The following is a 25,361-nucleotide window of genomic DNA, read 5'->3' on the forward strand; positions in this document are numbered from 1 at the left end:
CGCTCGCTGCGCGCGAGGCTGCGCGCTCTTGTGCGAGGCAGCGCGCGTTGTGGCGCAGCTCGCTTGCTGCCCACACGCGACTGCCTTGGCTCGCCCTTCGCCCATGCCCATTCGTCCATTGCTCGTGGCACACGACACAAGGCAGGGCTGCTGCCTTGTGCTCGTGCACTACGCCCTTGCTCATTGCATTCGTGCCGCACGGGCGACGAGCTCCCTTGCTCGTCGTCGCATGCCCGCATTATACAACACCCCTTAAGGGTAACACGAAGCGTCCATTGCTTTGTGCGTGCAAGTTTTATGAACGAATCGCATAAAAATTTAAAATTTATATTTAAAATTAATGACAAATTAATAAATAATATTAATTTCATAATTTTAGGGCGAAAAATCGAAAATTTATTATCCAATTGATTTCCGATTGTTATGGATTCAAGTCTAGGTCATAAAAATTTAAAATTTATCGTAAATTTACAATTTTTATGGTGGTTTTTAATCATAGGTTTCTAATTAAATTACAATTAATTATGAAAATCAAATTAATTCAAAATTATTCTAATTTTCAACAAATTAATCATAATTAATAATTAGATTGCATAATTAACAAGACTAGGCATTCAAACTTGTTAAACATATGCAGTAGGTCAATCAAAAATTCAAGATTTATCAACAAGAATCGCAAATATTTAATTTAACATCTTAAATTTACGAAATTTTGCATTCGAAAAACTAAAACCTTCGAAAAGTCATAGTTAGGCTTCGAATTTGAGAATTCTGGGTTCGGCAGAAAAATATTATTTTTGTCAAAATTTTAGAATGTCTTTTACATGCGGAATTGACACAAAAATCACTCAATTCGGATGAGTAACGAAGAAACTGCCGAAAAACTGCGTACGTATAATTAAATAAACGCAATTTGCAATTAATTAACAATTACGAAAATTAATCACCCCTTTTAATTCTTGCAAATTTGTAATATTTAACCATGTTCATGCAATTTAGATTATGAAAATAATAAGGGGCTCGTGATACCACTGTTAGGTTATGATACATATGACAATTCATAAATCATGCGGAAAAACCATAAACCCAGGAAAACATATTATTTACACATAATCATTTAGCATAGATTAGATGCATACTCTTTGTTGCGTGCCTTCACTAGCTGCGCCCGAACCGAACAAGAACAAGTCTTTAGGACTCCAAGTGTCGTCCCTCCGTAGATAGTCCACAGCACGTCCGGATCCGCCTTAAGATTGACCAACTAGAATCGCCCTTAAGGTACTATTATTTTCGGCACTTTATAGGCAAATGTGTGACTGAATTTTTCTCTCAAAAACTCACTTTGAATACTTTGAAACTTGTGTTATAAATTGTGAGCCCTAGCCTCATATTTATAGCGGTATGGAAAGGGAATCGAAATCCTATTCAGATACAAATTAATTAAACCTAGAATCCTACAAGAACTCTAATTTAATTAATTTATCAAATAGAATTAGGAATTTAATCATTAACCGAACTCTGCATGTTTTAGGAAACGTGCACGAACACAAACACTTGCACACACACGCACGGCAGCCACGATGGGCCCCATGCGTGCGCGCGAGCAGCAGCCCACTCAGCGCCCGCGCGCGCTGCGCGCTGCGCATGCTGTGCGCTGCGCGTGCTGTGCGCGCTGTGCGCGCTGCGCGCTGCGCGCAGCCTGCTGGGCCTGGCCTTGCGCTGGGCCTGGCGTGGCTGTTTGTGCGGCGCGCTTGGCTTGCTGGGCGATGGCCTGGCTTCGTGCTGGGCCTCGTCCGGCAGGCCTCGTCCGATGCTTATTCGTACGATGCGCTTCCGATTAAATTTTCCGATTCCGGAATTCATTTCCGATACGAACAATATTTAATATTTCCGATTCCGGAATTAATTTCCGTTTCGAACAAATATTTAATATTTCCGTTTCCGGAATTATTTTCCGATTCCGGTAATATTTCCGATTCTGACAATATTTCCGTTTCCGGCAATATTTCCGATTCTGGCAATATTTCCATTTCCGATAATATTTTCCGACACGTACCATGTTTCCGTTTCCGGCAACATCTACGACTTGGATAATATTTATATTTCCGATACGATCCATATTTCCGTTTCCGGCAATATCATCGTTTCCGGAGTATTCATTTCTTGCCTGTGACGATCTTAGCTCCCACTGAAACCAAGATCCGTCGGTTCCGAATATTCATAGATGGAGTATTTAATGCTATTAAATACTTGATCCGTTTACGTACTATTTGTGTGACCCTACGGGTTCAGTCAAGAGTAAGCTGTGGATTAATATCATTAATTCCACTTGAACTAAAGCGGCCTCTAGCTAGGCATTCAGCTCACTTGATCTCACTGAATTATTAACTTGTTAATTAATACTGAACCGCATTTATTAGACTTATCATAGAATGCATACTTGGACCAAGGGCATTATTTCCTTCAGTTTGCACACAAGATTTTGTGTTTGTAATAGTCTATATGTACTATAATTTTTGCTTTTGCCTTAGAGGAACTTCAATTCAGCAATTACCTTAGCTTGATCATTCCGAGTTCCATTCTCATTTTCTCATGTTTCTCCCTATTCAAAGGCTTAGTTAAAATATCAGCAATTTGGTGATCAGTTTGGCAAAAATCTAATTTGATCAAACCTTTCTCAACATTGTCTTTAAGGAAATGGTGTCTAATGTGGATGTGTTTGACCCGGGAATGATGAACCGGATCTTTTGAAATACAAATAGCACTAGTGTTATCACAATAGATAGGAACACAATCATAGATAATACCAAAATCTCTTAACTGTTGTTTTATCCATATAATTTGTGAGCAACAAGCTGCAGCAGCTACATACTCAGCTTCAGCTGTGGTTAGAGCAACAGTGTTCTGTTTCTTGGAACCCCAAGAAACCATGCATGGACCTAGGAACTGTACCATACCTGGTGTGCTTTTTCTATTCACTAAGTCACCTGCATAATCAACATCAGCATATCCTTTTAGCTCGAATGATCCACTTCTTGGATAGTATAGGCATAGGTCATCAGTTCCTTTGAGATATCTTAGTATTCTTTTCACAACAGTTAGATGGGACTCCTTTGGATTGGATTGAAATCTTGCACATAGTCCTACACTAAACGAAATGTCAGGTCTACTGGCTGTTAAATATAATAGTGATCCAATCATACCTCTGTATTTCGTTTGATTCACACTTTTCCCATTTGGATCAGTGTCTAATCTGGTAGCTGTTCCCATGGGAGTGTGGTTTACTTTGGCTGATTCTAGCTCATATTTCTTTAGGAGTTCCTTCACATACTTTTGTTGGTGTATCATGATTCCTTCCTCGGTTTGCTTGATTTGTAAACCAAGGAAGAAGTTGAGTTCCCCCATCATGCTCATTTCAAATTCACTGCTCATCAAGTTTGCAAAATCCTTGCACAAATTCTCATTCGTTGCTCCAAATAATATATCATCAACATAAATTTGAACTACTAACAAGTCAGTTCCTCTAGATTTTAAGAATAAAGTTTTGTCTATTCTACCTCTTTTAAAATCATTTTGAAGGAGGAACTTTGATAATCTCTCGTACCAAGATCTAGGGGCTTGTTTTAGTCCATAGAGAGCCTTATCTAATTTGTAAATATGATTTGGAAATTCGGGATTTTCAAATCCAGGGGGCTGTTCCACATAAACATCTTCCTCTAAGAAACCGTTTAAGAAAGCACATTTAACCTCCATTTGATAAAGTTTAAAACCCATGAAAGCAGCAAAAGCAATTAAGATTCTAATGGCTTCTAATCTAGCAACAGGTGCAAATGTTTCTTCAAAGTCAATACCTTCCTGTTGGTTATAACCTTTGACCACTAACCTTGCTTTGTTTCTTATGATTGTTGCATGTTCATCTTTCTTGTTCCGGAACACCCATTTCAGCCCTATCACCTTCTGGTGCTTTGGTTTGGGTTCCAAGTGCCACACCTTGTTTCTTTTGAATTCATTTAATTCTTCTTGCATGGCTATGATCCAGTCAGCGTCCTCCAGAGCCTCAATGTGATTTCTTGGCTCAAATATGGAGAGGAACGCGTGGAATGCACAAAAGTTCCTTAGTTATGACCTTGTCTGAGTTCCTTTTCTGATGTCACTCATAATGAGTTCCATTGGGTGAGACTTTTGATGCTTCCAAGGTTTAGGTTGAAACTGAGCTACTGGTGTTGTGGCATTTTCGTCAGTTCCTTCTATGATCTGAGTTCCCTGTTGGTCATTGTGGGGTTCCTCTGGTTCTGGTGTTGTTTCTAGATCTTCTTGGATTTCTTCTTGTTCCACTAGTACGGGAACTTCTTGATTTTGTTGAGCAGTTCCTCTGGCTGTGTGTTTGCTTGGTTGGAACTCCTCATCATTTTCTGCAGCACGAGATAAACCAATCTCGAAATGTTCTTGTTCCTGTACTATATCAGTTTTGTTAGATTCATCAAATATTATATGTACACTTTCCTCAACACACATAGACCTTTTGTTGTAAACTCTGTAAGCTTTGCTATTTAAGGCATATCCTAGGAACACTGCCTCATCACTTCTTTCATCAAACTTCCCCAAGTTCCTTTTTCCATTGTTGTGGACAAAACATTTGCTACCAAAGGCTCTAAAGTAAGAGATGTTGGGTTTTATACCTTTTAGTAACTCATAGGGGGTTTTGTTTAGGATTGCTCGAATCATAACTCTATTTATAATATAACAAGCTGTATTGACTGCTTCAGCCCAGAAGTTCCTAGGCAGGGAACTGGCTATTAACATGGTTCTTGCCATGTCCTCTAAGGTTCTATTTTTCCTCTCAACAACTCCATTTTGTTGTGGAGTTCTGGGAGCTGAGAAATTGTGATCCATACCTTGTTCCTTGCAGTATTCATCGAATTTGTAATTTTCAAATTCTGTTCCATGATCAGATCTTATATGGATCAGTTGATGACCTGTGGTTTTCTGAATTTTCTTTGAAAATGCAACAAACTCATCAAACGTTTCATCCTTGCTTGTTAGAAAAATGACCCAAGTAAAGCGAGAGTAATCATCAACAATAACTAATACATATTTTTTCCCACTTCTGCTTTGAATTCTCATTGGGCCACATAAGTCCATATGGATGAGTTCCAATGGTTTTGTGGTACTTACCAATTTCTTAGACTTAAAGGAACTTCGGACATGCTTGCCTTTTGCACATGCATCACACACTTTATCAGTTAGGAACTTGATTGAGGGGAGTCCTCGAACCAGTTCCTTTGATCTTAGTTTGTCAAGCAGGGAGAAACTAGCATGTCCAAACCTCCTGTGCCATAGTAGGGAATCTTCTTCAAAGGCACTGAGGCAGGTTAAATTGTTCCTGGGAACTGTATTGAGATCCACAGAATATGTGTTCCCTTTACGAGTTCCTTCCAAAATAACCTTCCCAGTGTTATTATTGATGATTTGACAATTTTCAGAAGTAAAACTTACAGAGTTTCCTTTGTCACAGAATTGAGAAATGCTTAGTAGACTGTGCATTAAATCCTCGACTAAAAATACATTTTCAATGGCATAGGAACTTGACCTTCCAACTTTTCCAATTCCAACAATTTCTCCTTTCATGTTGTCTCCAAAGGTCACAGTTCCTCCATTGTAGGCTTCTAGTGAGAGGAATTTAGATTTGTCTCTTGTCATGTGTTTGGAACACCCGCTGTCGAGATACCACGAGCTGTTCCCCTTCACTAGAATCTGTAAAGAGATCAAAGGTTAGTTACAGGAACTCGGGTTTCCTCGAGTTCCTTTTCAACTACAACTTCTGACTTCTTGACCCATTTTTGCTTTACATAATTTATGTTTCTTTGATCCTGTTCCTTCATCTTGGAACACTCAGTACTTACATGACTTCCACTTCCACATGAGAAACAGACTTTTACACTAGGAAGATCCACATACTTTTTCTTATGACTAGTTTTATGATTAAAGCCCAATCCTTCTGTTCTCTTAGATTGAGCATTCTCAATCCATTTGGGAGGAACTTTAGGTGGTTGTCTCTGTGCCCTGGCCATGGCTAGTTCCCTTTCTAGTTTCTCTTTCTGTTCCTTTGTGGTGATCAGATCTTTGTTTAAATTTTCTAAGTCGATGTTAAAAACTCCCATGTTGATCTCCAAGGATTTTGTAGGATCTAAACTTAGATTAAACATCTTATATTGACTGAGTTGTACTTGTAGAAGGATGTTTTCATTTCTAATTTTCTCGAATGACTCATTAATAGAGGTATTTCTATCTAGTAATTCAAAGAACCTGCCTTGAACATCAGATCTAATATTGTTCAGATAATTTATATGGTCTTTACTGAGTTCCAAGGCTCTATCACTTTGTGCTTTTAACATACTTAGCTCTTTTTGTAATCATCTAGAGTTTCTAGCAACAATTCAATTAGTTTTGACTTTGAAAGGCACTGAAGAGTGGAGGAACTTACTTCTTCTGATGGAACTTGATCAGTTCCTTCTGTTCTAGCCATAAGGCAGAGATTTGCAGTTTCTTCATTTGGTTGTTCCTCATCGTCTTCTGAGTCTGTTGCTTCGCCCCATGCAGCTATCATGGCCTTCTTGAAGTTTGGCCTGTTGAAGGTAGACTTGTTAAAGCGATCCTTGACCTGTTCCTTCCCTTTTCCTCTGGTTTTGTCGTTCTCCCACAGAGGGCATTCACGAATTTGATGATCAGTTTCTCCACATTTGAAGCAACCTTGCTCAGTTTTGGAACTAGTGATTTTCTTAGCAAAGTTCCTTCCTTCATGGTTTCCTGGTTTGAAGTTCCTGTAGAGCTTTCTCATTCTTCTAACCAGCATGGCAGCCTCTTCTTCATCTGGTTCAGATTCGTCGAGTTCCTCAACCTTTAGAGCAAGTCCTCGATTTCTAGAGCTCTCAGGAACAGCAGCTCCAAGATGCAATTCGTGTGTCATCAAGGAACCAGCAAGTTGTTCAATGTTGAACTTGGTAAAGTCCTTGGTCTCAAACAATGCAGTGACCTTTGTTCTCCAACGATCATCTTGTGGCATGCTTCTTAGTATTTTTCTTACCTGTTCATCTGTGGGAATGATTCTACCAAGAGAAACTAATTCATTGGTTATGTTAGTAAATCTAGTGAACATTTCTTGAATATTTTCTTTTGGAAGCATTTCAAATCTTTCATATTTAGACATCAAAAGGTCAATTTTGGAACGCTTAACTTCATTAGTTCCTTCGTGGGTTACTTGTAGTAATTCCCAAATCTGTTTTGCGTTCTTGCACCCCATGACTCTGTTGTGTTCATGAGGTCCAAGCCCACAATGCAAGATTTTGACAGCCATGGCATTCATCTCATATTTATCAAAGTCTTCTTTAGAAAATTCAGACATTGGTTTAGGAACTACCTCGTTTTCAGCATTGGTCTTTGTTACCTCGAAGTCTCCAACTTCAATTACACGCCAAACTTGGTAATTTTCAGCTTTGATGAATATCTCCATTCTGTTCTTCCAGTATGAGTAGAACTTGCCATTGAACATAGGTGGCCTTTGTGTCGAGTAACCTTCTTCCAGTTTCTCTTGTGAGTTCATACTTTCAGGAACTTGACTCAAACAGGGTTTCCTGTGTTTTTAGTGAGTACTGGCTCTGATACCAACTGTTATTCCAGTAGGAACACGCACAAGAGGGGGGGGGGGTGAATTGTAATTGGAACTTTGGTAAAGTTTCTTGCGGAACTTAGAAACAATTTAGGAACTGAGAATAGAAAAGACAATAACAATAATTGTGAAAACTTCTTGACACTAATCAAGAAGAGAATTCCTTTTATTATAGTAATACCTCGATTACGATAATCTCTCAAACACAAGTTCCTCTCAAACTTGTGTTCCTCACAGTAATCTACTCTGATTACAACTCTTTTACTTCTCTCTCTCAGACTTAAACTCTAAGTCTAAACAGGATAACTCTATCCTCACTAATACAAAATACAATTCGTGTTTGGATAACTCTAGATATTAATGATGCTTTTGTGTGGATATAGGGCACTTAGGAACTTTGAATTAACTAGGACACAAACTGTTTTTTAGAAAATCTTTGACAATACGTTTTTAGGAAAGCAAGAACTCTTAGAATGTTTGTGTAATTTTCCAGAAAACATACTTGCCCTTTTATAGGTTTATCCCTAGGGTTAGTTCCCTTCAAAGCCTCAACTGCCAACTGCCAGTGCTTTGTTCTTCACGTCCCTTGACTTGAGGAACAAGGGGAAGACCACTTCCCACGTTTCAGCAACAAGGCAGTTAGTGGTTTGACTCAATCAAACCCTAAAAGATTTTCTTCAACAGATTTTATTTGTTTACAAAAACTGTGGCAAATTTTTAGGAAAATAAGTTTTGATAAAATAACATAAAACGTAAATCTATTTTATAATAAAAACTTATTTTTATTTAATTACATGTTTTCATAAAAATTTCTTCCAGTAAAATGAATGACCTAATTAAATCACAAGTTCCTTGAGTACCCTATATATCTTTTGCAAAATTAATATTTACATAAAATTCTAAGTACAGTAGACTACCTAGACTTTTATGTCTTCCTTTTGTCTGGAACTTGCAACTCAGAAGCTTCAGACGTTCCAGCTCAGGAACAGTGATGAGTTCCTCTGTGTCTATCAAAGGAACTCGTGGCCATGAGTCTGTAATAGTTCTTGTGAGTATTCGGAACTCTTGATATGTAACTGTGTTGCTCCTCTTGTGACTTCAAACTGGAACAGATACAACTTCCAGCTCTGGAACTCCAGTAACTGTTCCAAGTGTACATCAGGAACTTCACCATCTGATTCAAGTTCCTATCCTAATAGAAACTTGGGCATTTACCTGTCCAAAGTCATTTAGCAACCATAATCAGGAAGTTTGCAATATGTGTGTGTCATCAACCAAAACTTAGGAACAACATTAAGTATTGGAGGGAATTCTCGAACCACCCCGAGGTTAGTTAATCTATTCTATTGTGCAAATTCCAACCACTCATTCAGACAAGAGGATCCGACCATATAAGAACATAATTCCTATTCCACACCCGAATAAGATTATTAGAGATGAAAATGAATACCACATCGTTCTTTTAAACTGAATTGAATAAGCTAAAATTGAACTGAAATGAACTTAACTGAGTTAAACTAAACTGGATAAAAAAATTAAGTCCAAAAGAATAGAGCCTAATTTGAGCATGTAATTAATTAAATGCGTGGTAGGTGGTTGAAGGACGGTTGATTAGAATAAGGGGACGAACCTATTTAACTACGGGTTGTCATGCAAATTAAATTAGTTTGTATGGCAGAAGACAAAACACACTGCGCATATACAAAATGTAATTAAAGCTAATGCATGTGAATTGAAGAAACTCCAAAGTATGGGTTGAAAATTGAAATAGAACCTAATTTAATTATGAATAGTTTAGTTAAATTCGTTTGCCGCATGTACAAAATTACAAATAAAATTGATGTCGAGAATTAAAAGCATTAAACTACAAAAAAATAAAAATAAAAATAAAAATAAAAATAAAAATAAAATGTTATTGGATGCATGAGATAATTATCCTCATCCCTATTCTATCTCATAAATCTCACATAATATTTCATTATTTTTTTCTGTTTTTGGGTAAGAAGATATTTTATTCTTAATCTCGTCTTGTCATGCCACTATCAAATTTCACCACGAATCTCCCTCGATCAAAGATCAAACAAAATAAAACTATGTACCATTATAAACTAAAACTCGTATTATGGCAAATTAATGGTCAAATTAGTTTATCATGCTATCTAAAATTTGAACCTAATTAAGTTTCTAGCTAGTTTATATTTCAATGGCAGACTAATTTGCCAAAGTAACTTAATTTAGTCGTATATCGATCATGAGAATTGGAAAATGATAATGTACACGCAAGGATGTTTGAGAGCTACTTTAGGGTGAGAGACTCAATTGAGAAAGCTAGTCTAACCTAGGAAAACAAAAATTTGGTTTCGAAAAGCTATGTCTGGGACGGGAAATTCCAAAGTCACACACACAAAAGTATAATAATCATGCAATCAAGCATCGTCACAATATACAACTCATTTTTATAGCACGAGACAAAGATTCAAACGCAAAACACTTCATCCGTACTAACTTTAGGAATGTCTAAGGAGCCAAAAAAACTAATATGCACAATGATGCTAGAACATATTAGATGCACCCGGGTGCACCGTCTTACATTTTCACCCATTGACGTAGATATACCCTTGGGTGAGGTGATAGGAATGTAAGCAGCCAATTGTGGCATAACAACGAGTACGAAGGCTGAGTTTTTGCCAGTGCTGCGAGGATCGTCGTATGCTTGGAATAAGGGAATAAAGCAGTTAATACTTGAGGTCGACTCTATGATCGTGGTCCAAAGTTTGCCAGGAGACTTAAATCCTAGCTCTCCACATTATCACATAGTTTGAAGAAGTCACGAATTGGTTAGGGGACAAGAATGGAAGGTTAAGATTCAACATTGTTACAGAAACAGAGCGGTTGATTGGTTAGCTAATTATGGTGTTGGTCTTAATCCCAAACTTGTGATCATGGAGGCGGCCCCATAGGGTCTTCGAGCCATTTTATTGGAGGAGCTAAGTGGGATAGCTTTGCTGAGACGAGTCCCTGTAATAGCCGAATGATTTCTGCTGGTGTTGGCTCGAATAGCTGCAGTTATTTGCTTTGTTTTGTTGTCTTAATTTTGTTTTTTCTTTTCTTCTTAGTGTAAGTTGTTTCGTTTATTTTATTGGAAACGTAGTTCCTCTCTTGCACCCAAAAAAAAAAAACTCTTGGGTGCACGGTGCACCAGGATGCATCTAATAATTTTCACAATGATGCAACTAATACAGGGATTATACCTAATATGCTAAAACAATGCAAGAAATTACAAAAATAATAAAGAAAATAAAGCATATTTATGTCATATTTAGGCGTAGTACGCATCTGTTTATGTTACTGTTGTCAAGTTTTAAGACTGTAGGCTGAATTTCAGAGTTTATATATATGGATTACTAAGTAATCAATTCATAACTGTGTACAACAAGATTTTTTTTATTTTTTTTTTACAAAGTAAGAAAAATAATCTTAGGAAACCCTCCGCACGAGGGGAACTCCTAAGAAATCGTTATGAACAATAGAAGCTAACACAGGGCTATTACAAGGGTCGACATACATACAGTTATCTACTAGGTGACCAACATTAGCGATCCAGTCAGTAGCCCTATTTGCTTCCCTATAGATGTGAGTAATGTCCCAAGAGTCGAAAGAACCAAGGAGGTTGAGACTGTCGTTGATGATGTGCTGAAGCTTCCATGGAGTGGACCACTTTTTCTTGATACAGTTAATGACAAGGAGGTTATCACCTTCTATTAGAATGTGCCTAATGTTTAGTCTAATAGCTTCATGTAATCCTTTGTGAAGACCAATAGCCTCTGCCATGAATGATTGAGAAGTACCAAGTTTGAAAGTACAGGCAGAAACACAGGTTCCGTTTCCCTCTCGCAAAATGATTACAGCTGCTGCCGACTCTATTTTACTTGATCCATCAAATTAAGTTTGAAGACTCCAGAAGGAGGTGGAACCCAGTTGACGAGGATAGTGGAGGAGGTAGTAATGGGGGTAGGAGTGAGGTTACTAGAAGAGAAGGGGATGCCCAAGGTATGAGCTGAGTCTATTTCAATTCTCAATTGCCACTCTGAATACATAGAGGTAGCTTTCTTAAAAACACCATAAGGGTTAACATTTAAGTTTTTGAAAATACAGTTATTTCTTGTTTTTCAAATTTCCCAGCAAAGAAAGATTCTTTTTTCAAGGGAAGTACTAAATTTTCGAAGGGAGAACGAGATGACTATATCAATATAATAATATATGTATAATGTATGGGCTACAATGTTTTTCCGTATAAGGGAAGCAAGAGGGAAAAACGAACACAATTGAGTGTTGCCATTTCAGCTCTACGTTGCCTATAGAGATGCACACTGATATAGTGATAAATACACCAATTGGCAACTGCCGTGCACACTGAAAACAACACAAGGCTTAGATGTACAACTCTTTGTCACACCGGGGCGCCAGCTCAAGCTAGGGTTTCTGGTTAAATTTGTGTCTCGCGCCAGCTCAGCTAAGTGCTCCATGTCATTATGCCTTCTTAAACCCTAGCTTTGAAAAGCCTTTGGGGAAAAAGTGAATAAGATCTGAGGCCAGTATCTCCATAATTAAGAAGGCAGGAGGAGTGCAGGACTTCATGACCAAGTACAACTTTTGGTGGAACTCGCCATAAAAAGTTACAGTCCTGAAACCTTTTTACCCTATACTGTAAATTTAATGCCACCAGAAAGGTAACCATCACCAAAACCCACTCTCATTGAGCTATGTAGCCCGAGCAAGTTATAACAGGTCCACGACGTTATCGCCTTCTCTAGCAAGAAATGATCTTTTCAGAGGTAGCTGCCTGCTGAGGGGCGACTTAGACCTCCATGATAGATTCGTTACATCTTTTAAAGAACTTTTGATTGATTTCAGAGGTGCCACTTGTATAGGCTTCGTTGATACAAGTGGCAATTTCCTTATTGGATTTCCACAATGTGATAAAGATGATTGTTTTTCTGATGACTTGAAAGATTTCTGCTTCAGATTTCCATCTGAATTTGACCAATTTGTGTTGTTTGATGTCCTACTCCCCTCCGATCCTTGCATTTTAGGGCGGCGCATGGATTCTTCAGGGACAAGCTTCCCATCTATCTGGTTTGTAAACACAAAAGAGACCTGCACAACCAATTAGCACCAACAACTTCCCTGTTGTAAAACCTTCTTAAATAACTCTACCTCAAATGGAATGTCTTCAAAAACAGGCACATCTGGCAACTACTTTTCGACTTTTAGCATTAAAGCACTTGTTAAGCATAGCCTTCAAAGTTCCAGGCCTCCTATTCAATCGTTCTACGTAATAAGACTCTGTTTGGTAGAGTGTAAAACGTTTTCATGGGAAATGATTTTTCCTTTTTTAATCATTTTACGATGTTTGGTCTGGTAAGGGATGGAAAACAATTTTGCATAACTCCCTCAAAGGTGGAAAAACCTTTTCCTTTTGAAAGGGAGGGAAACCACATTTCCTCCTTACCTACCTCTCCCTTCTTCCCTTCAATGTTCACCAGCTTTTCCAATTTTCCTTTAAGAACCAAACAAAGGAAAACTAGTTTGGAATTGTGTTTTCCCTTGGAAAAACTTTTCCATGGAAAATCATTTTACATCGAAAACGTTTTACACCAAAACAATCGGAGCCTAAGTATAGACAGAAAAAAGTGAGTAAAAATAGATATGGAGAACTCCATTAAAGGCATTGCAAGTTAAAAAGCAGTAGAATAGTTTTAACGATGACTTTCAGTTTTAACACATATAGACACTACCACTGGATCAACAAGCTTCATAAGCTACTTGAAAATACACATAATAACTAACTAACCTCGTCACCAGCTGCAACTTGAAAGAGAACGTCAGGAACTAACGTGGGAGATGAATGATGAGCCCAGTTGAGCAAATCCTCTTCAGAAGGAGACCCCACCTAAATGCAAGCCTCCCAAAAGTAATTAAGCAATAAAGTCAAGAAACTTCTCACATTCTTCTGATAGATTATAGAAAAGCTACCTGTTTCTCTGAACTTTTTAGCAAATGCAAGCATCCAGAAATTTCTGCAAACCCACCAATATCAACAGCATTTTGGCCAGGTTGGTTATCTTCACTTTTTGGTTCAATACCATCGATCTCCACTGTGTTCTCATGCATGTCATTATGTATTGAATCACAAACTCTACATCGATCACAATTCATCTTGTCATGGATCTCAGACCTGTTAAAAGTATATAAAACAAATTGATGCCAAAATATGGTGCAACAAGTAATCAATAAATCAATACATACGGGTTAAAGAAAATCAAACCGACATAAAATTCAAAGATCGAACTTTTTTATTAACCATATTCTATTAACCTAGTTCCAAAGATTTTCAAAAACAAATTTCAGGTATTGTTTGAGTGAAATTTAAATGAGAAACATCTAAATTTCCCAATCTATACCTAGTACCTAGAAACTAAAACCACTAAAGCCGTATGTCACCGTTTCCTTTCATCCTCTCCTTTTTGCCACATGTCATTACTTTCTTTCATACTTTCTTTCATCATTTGTCATCCCATTTCCATATTTTTTTTTAAAAATTTAATAGGCTTCCCCTTCGTCTTCTCCCTTCAATATACACACTCCATTTTCTAATACTCGCAACACTTGTGTTTGCGCGTAGTTTTAGGAATGTGTGTAGGTAGTACATGGAAACAAATAGATTAATGTGCAAGTGGAGTTAATGGTGATAGTTTTATTGTTTATGTGAGAAAGAAACAATAAAGAATAGGTGCAAGTAAAGTAAAAAGGAGAAGAAAACAATAAAGAATTAGTGGTCCCATGCCAAAAGAGGAAGTGTTTCAAGTATTTAGACACAGTCGAATGAGACAAGTATTGCAATTATTCAGAAACGTGGGAGTAAAACTTCAATTCACCATTTATTTTTTTCATTAATTTTTTGAGGGATTAATTGAGTCACTGGGAATCAATGACCGAAGCTCAATTGAAAGGTTGTTGTACCTTAAACGTGTCGTATTAAAAACATTCTATCAATTTTGGTCATATAGTTGTTGTCAAAGAAAATATGATCATACTCCCTCCGTATTTAATAAAAACATACAGTTTATATGGTCATATATGTGAAATCTATACTCATCAGGTTATGGTCATATATTTAATTTTCTATGGTCGTATATGTAGCTTCAAGTTTGGCTAGCATGAACTTCCTGCTCTTATACTCATCAGGTTAACTTTCTTTTTGGTTTTCTCTTCATTCTTTTGTACTACTCTACCACCTATGTTTTCTTCTCTGTTGCATTAATTTTTTCTATTTGGTTTCCTTTTGTTTTAAATTACTTCGAATTATTGATTTTTTTTTTTTCTTGTGTGTAATCCGGAGGTTGGCTAGCTTATTACAAAGGAAATGTTCTGAAATATTATTTTACCCTAGCTATGTACACGGCCAAAAGACTAGTTTCTTCAAATGCTCACTACATCTGCAAGGTGTCTTCAAATGATAGAAAAACAAATACCTCAAATTCCCATTGTACGTAAATAGATCGCGTAGATCTTCCATTGAAAAGGCGTTCCCCTGGATTTAAAAAGATTGATGTACTCACTTAGAACAAATGAAAATAGAAATGCGAAAAAAGGATATAACAATTCAATTAAATTACCTTATCACAATCACCTTGTTCCTTCTGAATAACTTTCTGAAGCCCTTCTTTTGACATCTGACGCTGATATACCTTTGAACACGAGAATAAAAAAAATCATCTTAATGTTATGATCATCTTAATATTGAGGAATTAACAGTCCTCGTATTACAAAATAGGGAGGAACCAACAGAAAAGCACTTGGGAAGTGGTCAAGTGGCAACAACACTATAAATCAGCCAAAGGCACCTTCATACATATTAAGTACTTGAAACTAATCAAGTTGTGGACAAAACCTATACTGACTATTCACATTCCCGAATTCTTAAAAGCCAAAGAGTAAACTGAGGGAGGTGTCTATCAAACCTTCTCTTCAATGGTTCCAGTGCTCAGAAATCTGTAAACGTAGACTCTCTTCTTTTGTCCATCCCTCCAAACTCTTGCAGCAGCCTACAAGCAAACATCACGGTACAATGCCAGTCTAGACCAAAAACATCTTAAAGAGAAAACAGAAATATTTATTTAAAAAGATGATTTATAAGTTACTTGTTTATCATTGGCAGGGTTCCAGTCAGGGTCAAACAAAACCAGGCGATTTCCTCCGATCAAGTTCAGCCCACAACCCCCAGCTTTACTGCTTAAGAGGAAAGCAAATTCATCCTACAACGCAATTGAGCAAAATGAGAGTTCTTCACAAGAGTTCTTTTTATTTTTTATGTATTCTTTTTATGGGGAAATTACTGACCTTTGAAAAATCGTTAAAACAGTTGACCAACTTTTGTCGTTTGCTGATCGAGGTCGATCCATCAAGTCTCAAATATGGGTATCTTCTCTCACGGCACAATTGAGCAAAGAGATCAAGGGTCTGAAATCACATTAGATGATCAGCTTTAATGAATATAGGTATTAAGCAAAAAGAGAGAAGCAGGGAAGTTTGTAAGGGGACTTCAAAATAAGGGAATAACAAAAACCGAAAAACATAGTTAGCAGAAAGTTCACCCTTACAGGAAGTTTGAGAATGATAAATCAATTTTTAACTAAACAAGCTTGGTGGACAACATGGTCTCATCAAACCATGCATAACTGTGCCTAGCACTTCAGTATATAAAGTACTCAAATAATAGAAAAAGACAAAAAAGCAATAACCTGGGTGTAGTTTGAGACTAGGACTATCCTGTCATCTGTCTTTTGACGTAACTGAGATAATAAGCGTGCTAGTACATTCATTTTCCCTGATAGCTCAATCCAAAGGCCATCACCCCCACTCCACCCTCCAGATCTGGAAGCACCATACGGAGATGTTTATTGTATGAGGTTTAAAAATATCATAGAGGTGCAAAGGGTAAGTCAAGGACTTGCCTTCCGGAAAAAACTTCTGGAGGGAAAAGGCTCAAGCAGTCCTCAAAGCCTGAATTTCCAGCTTTTATTGTATCATATATGAGCTGCAGAGAGTTTTGGATCCAGAATGAAAAGTAACATTAAAACAAAAGGAAAGGAGAAAAACGTACACCGTTTTTTTCTCTCTAAAACTTGAGAGACGGACTTCTGATAAAGTCTACTACACGTCTACCCATATACTTATCATAAACATAACAATATATGTGTAGTTTATGGCTCCAATTGCCTCCAAATTATCAAAAGAAAATTACAGGAAGATGTCACATGAGAGACGCCAACAAATATCGGAGTCACTTTCCAAGTTCTAATTACTCCAACTCAGTAACAAAAAACAAGACAAGGAAATAGGTTTAAATAATAAAAATGACATAATAAAGTACATTTACAGTAAGTAGCATGAACTCATTATTTTCATATATTAAAAATATGACACATATGCTTCACGGAAGTTTTACAATGCTCAAGAAGTTTGCTAACCTTTTACTAAGGCCCCATTCATTGTCATTTTTTGTTTCTAGTTTTCTGCTTTTCAATAACTAATAACCAAAATCTGGAAACCACAAAATGAAGTTTCAAGTTTTTTGTTGTCGGTTTTCAAAATCAACAAGACTATTATGGTTATGACCAATTCAAGTTTCATGAAGTAGATCAATGGGGTAATCTTTCAGCAACTTTACAATTGTTCTAGAAAAGAAATGTATTATGTTTGGAGATAGGCTATGGTTTTTATTCCTACCGTCCTATATGAAAATAACCTCATAAATGCATCTTGTGAGGATAGCATAGGAGGCCAAAATGTAGATCATCCAAAAACTTATGCATTAACATGATGGCTGCAAAAATATCTTAAAACTTGTATAGATACTTCTATTTTCCTATTAGTAACATAAAGAGACTATCCTTTAACAAATTAATATAATACCTTCGGGTGATTACAGAGCTTCTTGAGGGCTGTAATATATGCTAAAATTTTAGCTCGCTTTGTTCCGTCACTAATAGCCTTTTTCACCTGATGAAACAAAAGAAATAAATCAGTAGTTTTGCACCACTTACGAGAGAAGATGACAACAACATAAATAATTGATCAAAACCAAGAGAAGGCCTACATTTTTTGATTTTATAAAATGGTTGTACAAATCCGCCTGCAAAGGAGTAAGTTTGCAGCAAACAACTTCAACTATCTGCGATATCCAAATACCAGTCCTGACTTAGTAAACTCATAATTAGAAATGCATTTCACCTTCCACACTTAAAAAAAGCAAGAATGCGGGGGTGATGTAACCCTGGCGTAAACAACAATGGTGGACACTGTTGTCAAGGATCTGTCAAAATGATATATGGCCCCATTGATTTAGGCGTTGCTCGGAATTTATGAAAGAAATTTTCAAATCTTATCTATTACAGATGGTTAAAAGTAGAGCATTACAGTCCACTAGTGGCTGCTAAAATCAGCAACACCTAATAGTCTCAGGAGCCTCTTTGGCTTGGTAATTACATATGTTGCTTCTCAGCTAATTTTTTGAATTTTCTTTCACTTTTAAAGCAGTGTTCATAAAAGAACTTCAAAACTACATGCAGTCATGCAACTTAGCCTCCAATGGATGATAAAAGTCGCTGTTAAGTTAGGGTGACTTTTCTTAACAGAGATTGTCTAACAAAAGATGAAAGGTGTTCTGAGGAGGGAAGAATAGCAATTTTGGCTACCAGTTGCCTCTTTCTTTGGTGTTAAGTCCCATGCTTCTTGCTCCAAGGGTTGTATATTTATAGTTCAAACACACAAAATTTCTGATAATCTGTTTTAAACTAGTGTGAAATTTTCTAAACTAATCTGAACAAATTAGAGATGTGAACTCTTCTGCGATCTAGAGATTATTTTCATTCTTGCTGTGCATCGGGTCAGCTAGAAATCTTCTTGCAGGATTGGGATTGATTATCAGCATCCTTGAACCAAAGAAAACACTACACATAAGTGCCTCAAAACACACAGATAAGACTGCCATGACAAAGGAAAATTCTCTAAGACAGCAGCATACCATAGAATGTTGAAATGTTCATATGACAGCCAATCAACTTACATTAAAATAAACAGATTTGAAACACATACTGGAGTTATAACAGTTATACCTTTGGTGGTAGGTGATTGGATAACAATGCATTAGTTCTCCTCAATATAAACTGGGAGATAGGCAAGAAAAGAATCAGTCAGTATTCAGAAAAAAGAGTGAGTGATTGATGCTTAGTGGTTTTTGGTATCAATAAGCAAATGCATCTAGTACGAAGTATAGTAGCAGGCAACTACACAAGCTACATTCTTCAAAGGTAATATAATTGGTGCCATGTCACTCTAAGATTTGCCATCCGTTTTCTATTTTTCTCTACTTCTCCCCACACATAGCATTTAGTTAGGTAAAATTAAGACTGCATAAACTGTGATTGGAGTGGTATGTGTAGCTTTCTAATTCAAGGGGGAATCATATTAGCAGGGAAATCATACCTGATTTACTATGGCACTCAATTCCTCTGATCGTGAAAGACCAACTTTTTTCTCCTCATCACTGGCTGTGGGTTCTCTTCCATTAATAATGGGTGCCTAGAATTGTACATCACAACTCATTACAATCAGTACAGGAGATCAAAGTAAACAGAATATCATCTCAGACATGCAGAATCACATTGAGGTAATTAATGATTAAAACCAAGAGATTGGCTCTAAACCGTAAGCTTTTATGTAACGGAAACAAAGATGCACAAATTTCTAAAAAGAATATTTAGTACTAGACTACTGGCTCAAATATATCAAGCAAATTTAAGATGCTCAAACATACAACTTAGGTGCAGCATCCTAAGTTCCTAACTAGATACAACATTCACAATTTGAAGTTGTTATGACATCAAGTGCATATTGCTGATGTGCATTATCTAAATCAGTATAGAAGATAGTAAGAAAAGAAGCACACCTGATAATACCTCCTAAAATGTGCAGCATGACCTAAGATTCCAGGATTAGTGAAGTTGACCATAGCATAAAACTCTTCAAGGTCATTCTACAAGTGGAATGTGATGTTATAATCAGAAGAGAAAAACATTTGGAAGGCACGTGATATTCCAAAAAGATCAGAAGAATGGCAAACCTGCATGGGTGTACCCGACAGCAAGATGCGGCGCTTGCATTCAAGTGAAGCTAATGCCTGCAGCACAAGATAATCACGTATGATTTGAATTGAATACCAAAATACAAAATAATATTAAAGTATGAAAATTAGTTACCAACAGTGGTCAAACATACACATGGCCCCTTACCTTGTTTGTGATAGTCTGGTCATTTTTTAGCCTGTGAGCCTCATCACAAATAAGGAGGTCACACGATCCACTACGGCTAAATTTTGGAGCATGCATTCTGAATGTCTCGTATGAAACAATCAATACCTGTAACAACATCAAGTAAATGGGTGTGCGGTACAATCAAATAAACCAAATAATCATGGTAAACTTCACCTGTGTTTTACTACGTGGGTTTGTGAAATTTTCAACTGCAGATAAAACGTCCTCTCGGCTGCTTTCACATAGGGCAATAAGATTAACTCTTTCCTGTACCCACTTTCTAATTTCTGCCTCCCAATTGCTCACAAGACTTGTAGGGGTAACTATAATAGCCTTTTTAACCATAGGTGTCCCATCAAATCCTTGGCAGAGCAGCGTATAAAGCAATGTGATAGATTGCAGAGTTTTTCCCAAACTGCACAAGAGATAGTTACAGTTACAACTATCTTACCATCTTTAATATGTTCCAAAAAGGAGAGTCTATACGTAACCAGAAAAAATCATACCCCATATCATCAGCCAGAATGCATCCGAATATATTGGCAGCAGACTGCAACCCAGATACACATCGGAACATGAACTGGACACCTTCTCTGCTTAGAATGATTTCATAAATCAGAATTTACAGCTGATTTGCAGGCAGAGGTAAGGTATCTGACTATAGACTATAGTAAGCACCAAAGCATGTTTCAATGCTTAAACCGAGACATTCATGATTGATAATTCTTCTTAGGAGAAAGTAAGATTAAACAATTAGAACACTACTTCCAAATTTAACTAGCAGTCTCAAACCACATTCGTCAAATACCATTCTATATATCTATCTATGCCAAGGTGACTTCATTACATCACATGAAGAGTTATATTCACTGATAGAGAAAATTACCTTTGATGGGGTCGAAGGAATCGAACGAGCAAGTCATTAACAACTATAGGCGTCAAAACACTCCCTCCTCCATCCATAGATTCCCCAGGTTGCCACAAAACCAAAGGCTCGATCCCTGGAGGCAAATTCTCAACTTCCTCCTGCTCCTCATCCTCATCAACAACTATAGGCTGAAATTTCACTAACGGAACCTCATCACCGCTTGTAGACCGCCACGGGACAAATCTCTTTCTAGCCGAAAGCCGCCGGAGTAAGTCCGCATTAGATTTACTCCAACCCTCAGAAAATGGCGGTTTAAATGGTTTTCTTGCTGAAAGAACTCGTGGCACCAATGATTGTCGTTCCGCAACAAGGTTTCCTCTATTATTTCATAAAAACAAACAATAATCAATTCATTTTTAACAAATCCTCCAAAAAAATCACAATTATGAAATCGCAACAAACTCGAAGAACTAGGTTAATACAAAATGAATGGATAAATTGCAACAAAACCTAGAAACACAGAATTCGCATCAAAATCGATAAAATTGAGCTTAAAATTAGGGCTTCGGAGGTAACAAAGAGAGGGAAACCTAATTAGCGCAGCGACATTTCGGGATTTCAAATCGTTGTCGTCAATTTTGACGCAATCGACATGTTTGTGGCAATCTTCATCGGCTACTTCGAAAACTTCATCTTCCTCGACCTCGTCATCGGTAATCTGAAATTCTTCGCTTGAATCGGAGACATCGGAAGTCAAACAAACGAGTTCTTCGTCGTCTTCCATTAAAACGGGATTGATTGAGCACAGTTACAGGAAGATACTTGAGTCTAGAATGGGAGCAGTACTGAGTACTCTTCCTAAAAATTGGCGGCAAAAGTTACAAAATTCTAGTTTCGCACCTAAAATAGCTAGTCAATTGGTCTTGGTACTCATACTCATACTCATACTCGTTGATGTTAATTGTTATCATTAAACTTTCAATGTTTTCCAATTTCCGCAACTCTTAAATTGTCTAGCTTGCTAATCCTTACCGGATTAATCCGTGCGGGGTTCTGGTATGGTAGAACACTTCATTTTACTTCCTCTAGATGAAAAAGAACTTTAATGTATCACAAAGTATATATAAAGTACGGACTCGTTCATGTCTAATAATTTGCCAGTAAACCACTGTACTTAATGTTATTATTTATATTTTACAAAACGTCATCGATGTTTCATTCATATAGTTAATGTCAATTTTATGGTAGTGTTATTGTACCGTTATTATCAGTAAACATAGATTTTTGGAAAATTTCGCTATGAAATTAGAAAATTTGTAGTTTTTCTTATACAACTTTGATCATTTGCACACACTAAAAGAGAAATGAGATATTGTTACTCTGCGTCCGTCACTGTGCTTCATGGTAGGCTGGTAGCATTAGTTTTTGTGATAGAGATCAACATGAAGAAGTTGATTGAAAACTTTAGACAACCAACTCATTTGCCAAAAAGTTTATATACAACTCCATTCCTACAATGCATACAAACCCAACAAAGAGACCAAAATGAGAACCATGGGCAAAAGTTTATAGTTGCTTTTTTTAACCCGATAAGAAAAAGGATCTTACTTAACCATGTAGACGCTGAAAATTTGTAGTGTATTATAAATTAATTAAATTAATTAATTTGGACCGATATCATATTATTAATCCATTTTAATTATTTTGGCCCACCTACATTAAACACCCAAATTTAATATCCGAATTACTCAAATACAATTTGGATCATATATTTTTTTGGGCTAGGTCGTATTGTAAGCCCAGAATAAACAAATCTTGGACCAGGTTAAAAGACTCTCAAGTCACAAAATGGGCCCGAGCACAAACCTATCAAGTCCGGTAAAGGAGTCTTCATCTCCTATAAATACTACTCTTCTACTTTAGTAGCGGAGATCAGAAATTCATTATTCTCAATAGTCCATAAATTCTCTAGGAATTCTCTCTGAAAGTAGTCAATAAACACATCAAATTTGTGTCGACTGCTTAGCCAAACTCAAACTCAGGTTGACATCATCAGACGACTGTCACCCTAAACTCAAACTCAGGTTGACATCATCAGACGACTGTCACCCTAAACCCAAACTCAGGTTGACGTCATCAGACGACTGTCACCCTAAACTCAAACTCATGTTGACGTCATCAGACGACTGTCACCCTAAACTCAAACTCATGTTGACGTCATCAAACGACTGTCACCCTAAAACCAAATCCAGGTGTCACACACGTGTCATCGTCAGCTGCGGGACAGAATCAGAGGACTTAGTTTATTTTTTGTAAACTATCAAATACAGAGATTGTACCCAAACATTCAAATATCAATAAAAATACTTTGTTGCATTATTTTCTATCTTATTTGCCTAGACTAGAAAATTTGTGTAAACAAATTTTGGCACGCCCGGTGGGACTATCTCTGCCTCTCATCTCTTTTTCCATGGATCCAAAGAAAATTGACTCTTAACCCGTTGGCGTGACAACTGTCACAGTTCAGGAGCGAGCTGCAGCATTGGCTGCAATGTTCCAAAACACTGGTATCATTACGAGAGGAATGAGGAAGAAGAATACTGCCTCTGCTGTAGCAGATCTGCAAACTGCATGCGTTCCTACCAAGGCGCGCAAACACCATGCTTTTCCCTCAGTTCCTAAGGTGTTTGTCACACCTTCCTCTAAAAGTTCGCATGAAGCCCGTGTATTTGGTTCAGCGTTTCCAGCTGAACTGGAACAACATCCTATTGCTTCTCTTAAATTGAAGCAAACCTTTCTTGGAGCTTATGACAAGATGGTCATCCACAATAGCCCACTCTTCGAATTTTATGAGGGAGAGAACAACTCTGAGACTGGTAGTGTTTCTCCAACTGCGACATTCGAAGAGGCATCTGGTTCCGAAGACCCCTTTGAGTTCTCACATGCAGACACTGCGTCTGTAATGGTGATTAATGCGAAAACTGTGGAGGAGCAACTTGCTGAGATGAGGGTTCTTCTCGAACGACTAAAGGCGGATGGAGAAGAAAAAGATGCTAAAATCAAGCATCTAACCAAGAAGCTTAACAAACGTCCTACAAACACCCCTTCAAGTCACCGGAGTTCTGAGAGTGATGGTGATAGCTCTGACTCTAGTAGTCACTCAGGTGGCTCAGTCAAAGTCAATGCCAAAAAAATACAAGACATGGTAGCCAAAGCTATCAAAAGTGAACTGGGAGGAGGCTCTCACGGCAATCAGCGTTACGTCAAACCTTATACGAAGAGAATTGACAAGCTGCAGATGCCAACAGGTTACCATCCACCAAAATTCAACCAATTTGATGGGAAGGGTAATCCCAAGCAGCATGTCGCACATTTCATAGAGACATGTAACAATGGCGGTACAACAGACGATTTGCTCATTAAGCAATTTGTCCGTTCTCTCAAAGGGACTGCCTTTGATTGGTACACTGGTCTGCCCGCGCAATCCATTGACAGTTGGGATCAAATGGAGACGGAGTTTTAGAAAAGGTTCTTTAGCACTCAACGCGTAGTTAGCATGACAGAGCTAACGCAAACTGAACAATGGAAGGATGAGCCGGTCCTTGATTCATCAACCGTTGCCGCGTGTTGAGTCTAGAATGCAAAGATCGTCTGACTGAAACTTCTGCTGTAGAAATGTGCATCAATGGAATGGATTGGGATCTCCTTTATATCTTACAGGGTATAAGGCCGAGATCATTTCAAGAGCTTGCAACGAGGCCTCATGATATGGAGATTTCCCTCAAAAACAAGAAAAAGGGGACTTCTTCGGAAGCAAAGAAAGAGAAGAAGGAATACACTAAGGTTGAGAAACCTTTCAAGAGTCTGACTAAGGAGACCATGTCAGTAACTACTAGTTCAACGCCTATCAAGATTTCAGGAAAGGCAAAGGAGGAATACAAAGCCTCATCTTCAAGATTTGTCAAGAGTGACAAGCCTACCTTGAAAGAGTTGCAGGCTAAGAAGTACCCCTTCCCAGACTCCGACTTGCCTGGCATGATGGATGACTTGCTTAAAAATAAAGTCATAGAACTTCCAGAGTCCAAGCGACCTGAAAAAATGGGAAGAACTTCCGATCCTAAATACTGCCCATATCATAGGCTGGTGAGTCATCCTATCGAAAAATGCATAACTCTTAAGGAGAAGATTATGCAACTTGCTAAAGATGGGAAGATTGTACTTGATCTAGATGAGGCGGTTACAACTAATCACGCTTCAGTAGTTTGTGAATCACTTCTGCAGGCTCAAACCCTACAATTTGGAAGTTTGGAGCCAGTAATTGTTTACGTGATCAGACCAGCAGTTCAACATGATGATGTGTTTCCAGTTGAACACGAAGAGGATGACGAAGGGTGAAAGGTGAAGGAAATAATGCCCTTGGTCCAAGTATGCATTCAATGTTAAGTCTAAT

General features: G+C 37.6%; 1 protein-coding gene across 1 annotated transcript; it reads right to left on the minus strand.

Moving 5' to 3' along the window:
• Nucleotides 1–11,903: 11,903 nt before the first annotated feature.
• On the minus strand, nucleotides 11,904–21,865 carry LOC110778859 (protein CHROMATIN REMODELING 25). The gene is made up of 21 exons (XM_021983401.2): nucleotides 21,502–21,865; nucleotides 20,930–21,289; nucleotides 20,550–20,636; nucleotides 20,218–20,458; nucleotides 20,023–20,148; nucleotides 19,854–19,910; nucleotides 19,680–19,766; nucleotides 19,217–19,312; nucleotides 18,847–18,897; nucleotides 17,829–17,903; nucleotides 17,645–17,731; nucleotides 16,684–16,766; nucleotides 16,471–16,603; nucleotides 16,070–16,189; nucleotides 15,871–15,984; nucleotides 15,691–15,774; nucleotides 15,346–15,417; nucleotides 15,202–15,260; nucleotides 13,703–13,904; nucleotides 13,521–13,619; nucleotides 11,904–12,823 (listed from the first exon to the last, which is right to left on the minus strand). Exons 1-21 carry the CDS (start codon nucleotides 21,693–21,695, stop codon nucleotides 12,446–12,448), a joined length of 2,805 nt encoding a protein of 934 aa, XP_021839093.2. The 5' UTR covers nucleotides 21,696–21,865; the 3' UTR covers nucleotides 11,904–12,445.
• Nucleotides 21,866–25,361: the final 3,496 nt, after the last annotated feature.

The sequence above is a fragment of the Spinacia oleracea genome, chromosome 4, assembly GCF_020520425.1.
Source record: "Spinacia oleracea cultivar Varoflay chromosome 4, BTI_SOV_V1, whole genome shotgun sequence".
Classification (NCBI taxonomy): Eukaryota; Viridiplantae; Streptophyta; class Magnoliopsida; order Caryophyllales; family Amaranthaceae; genus Spinacia; species Spinacia oleracea.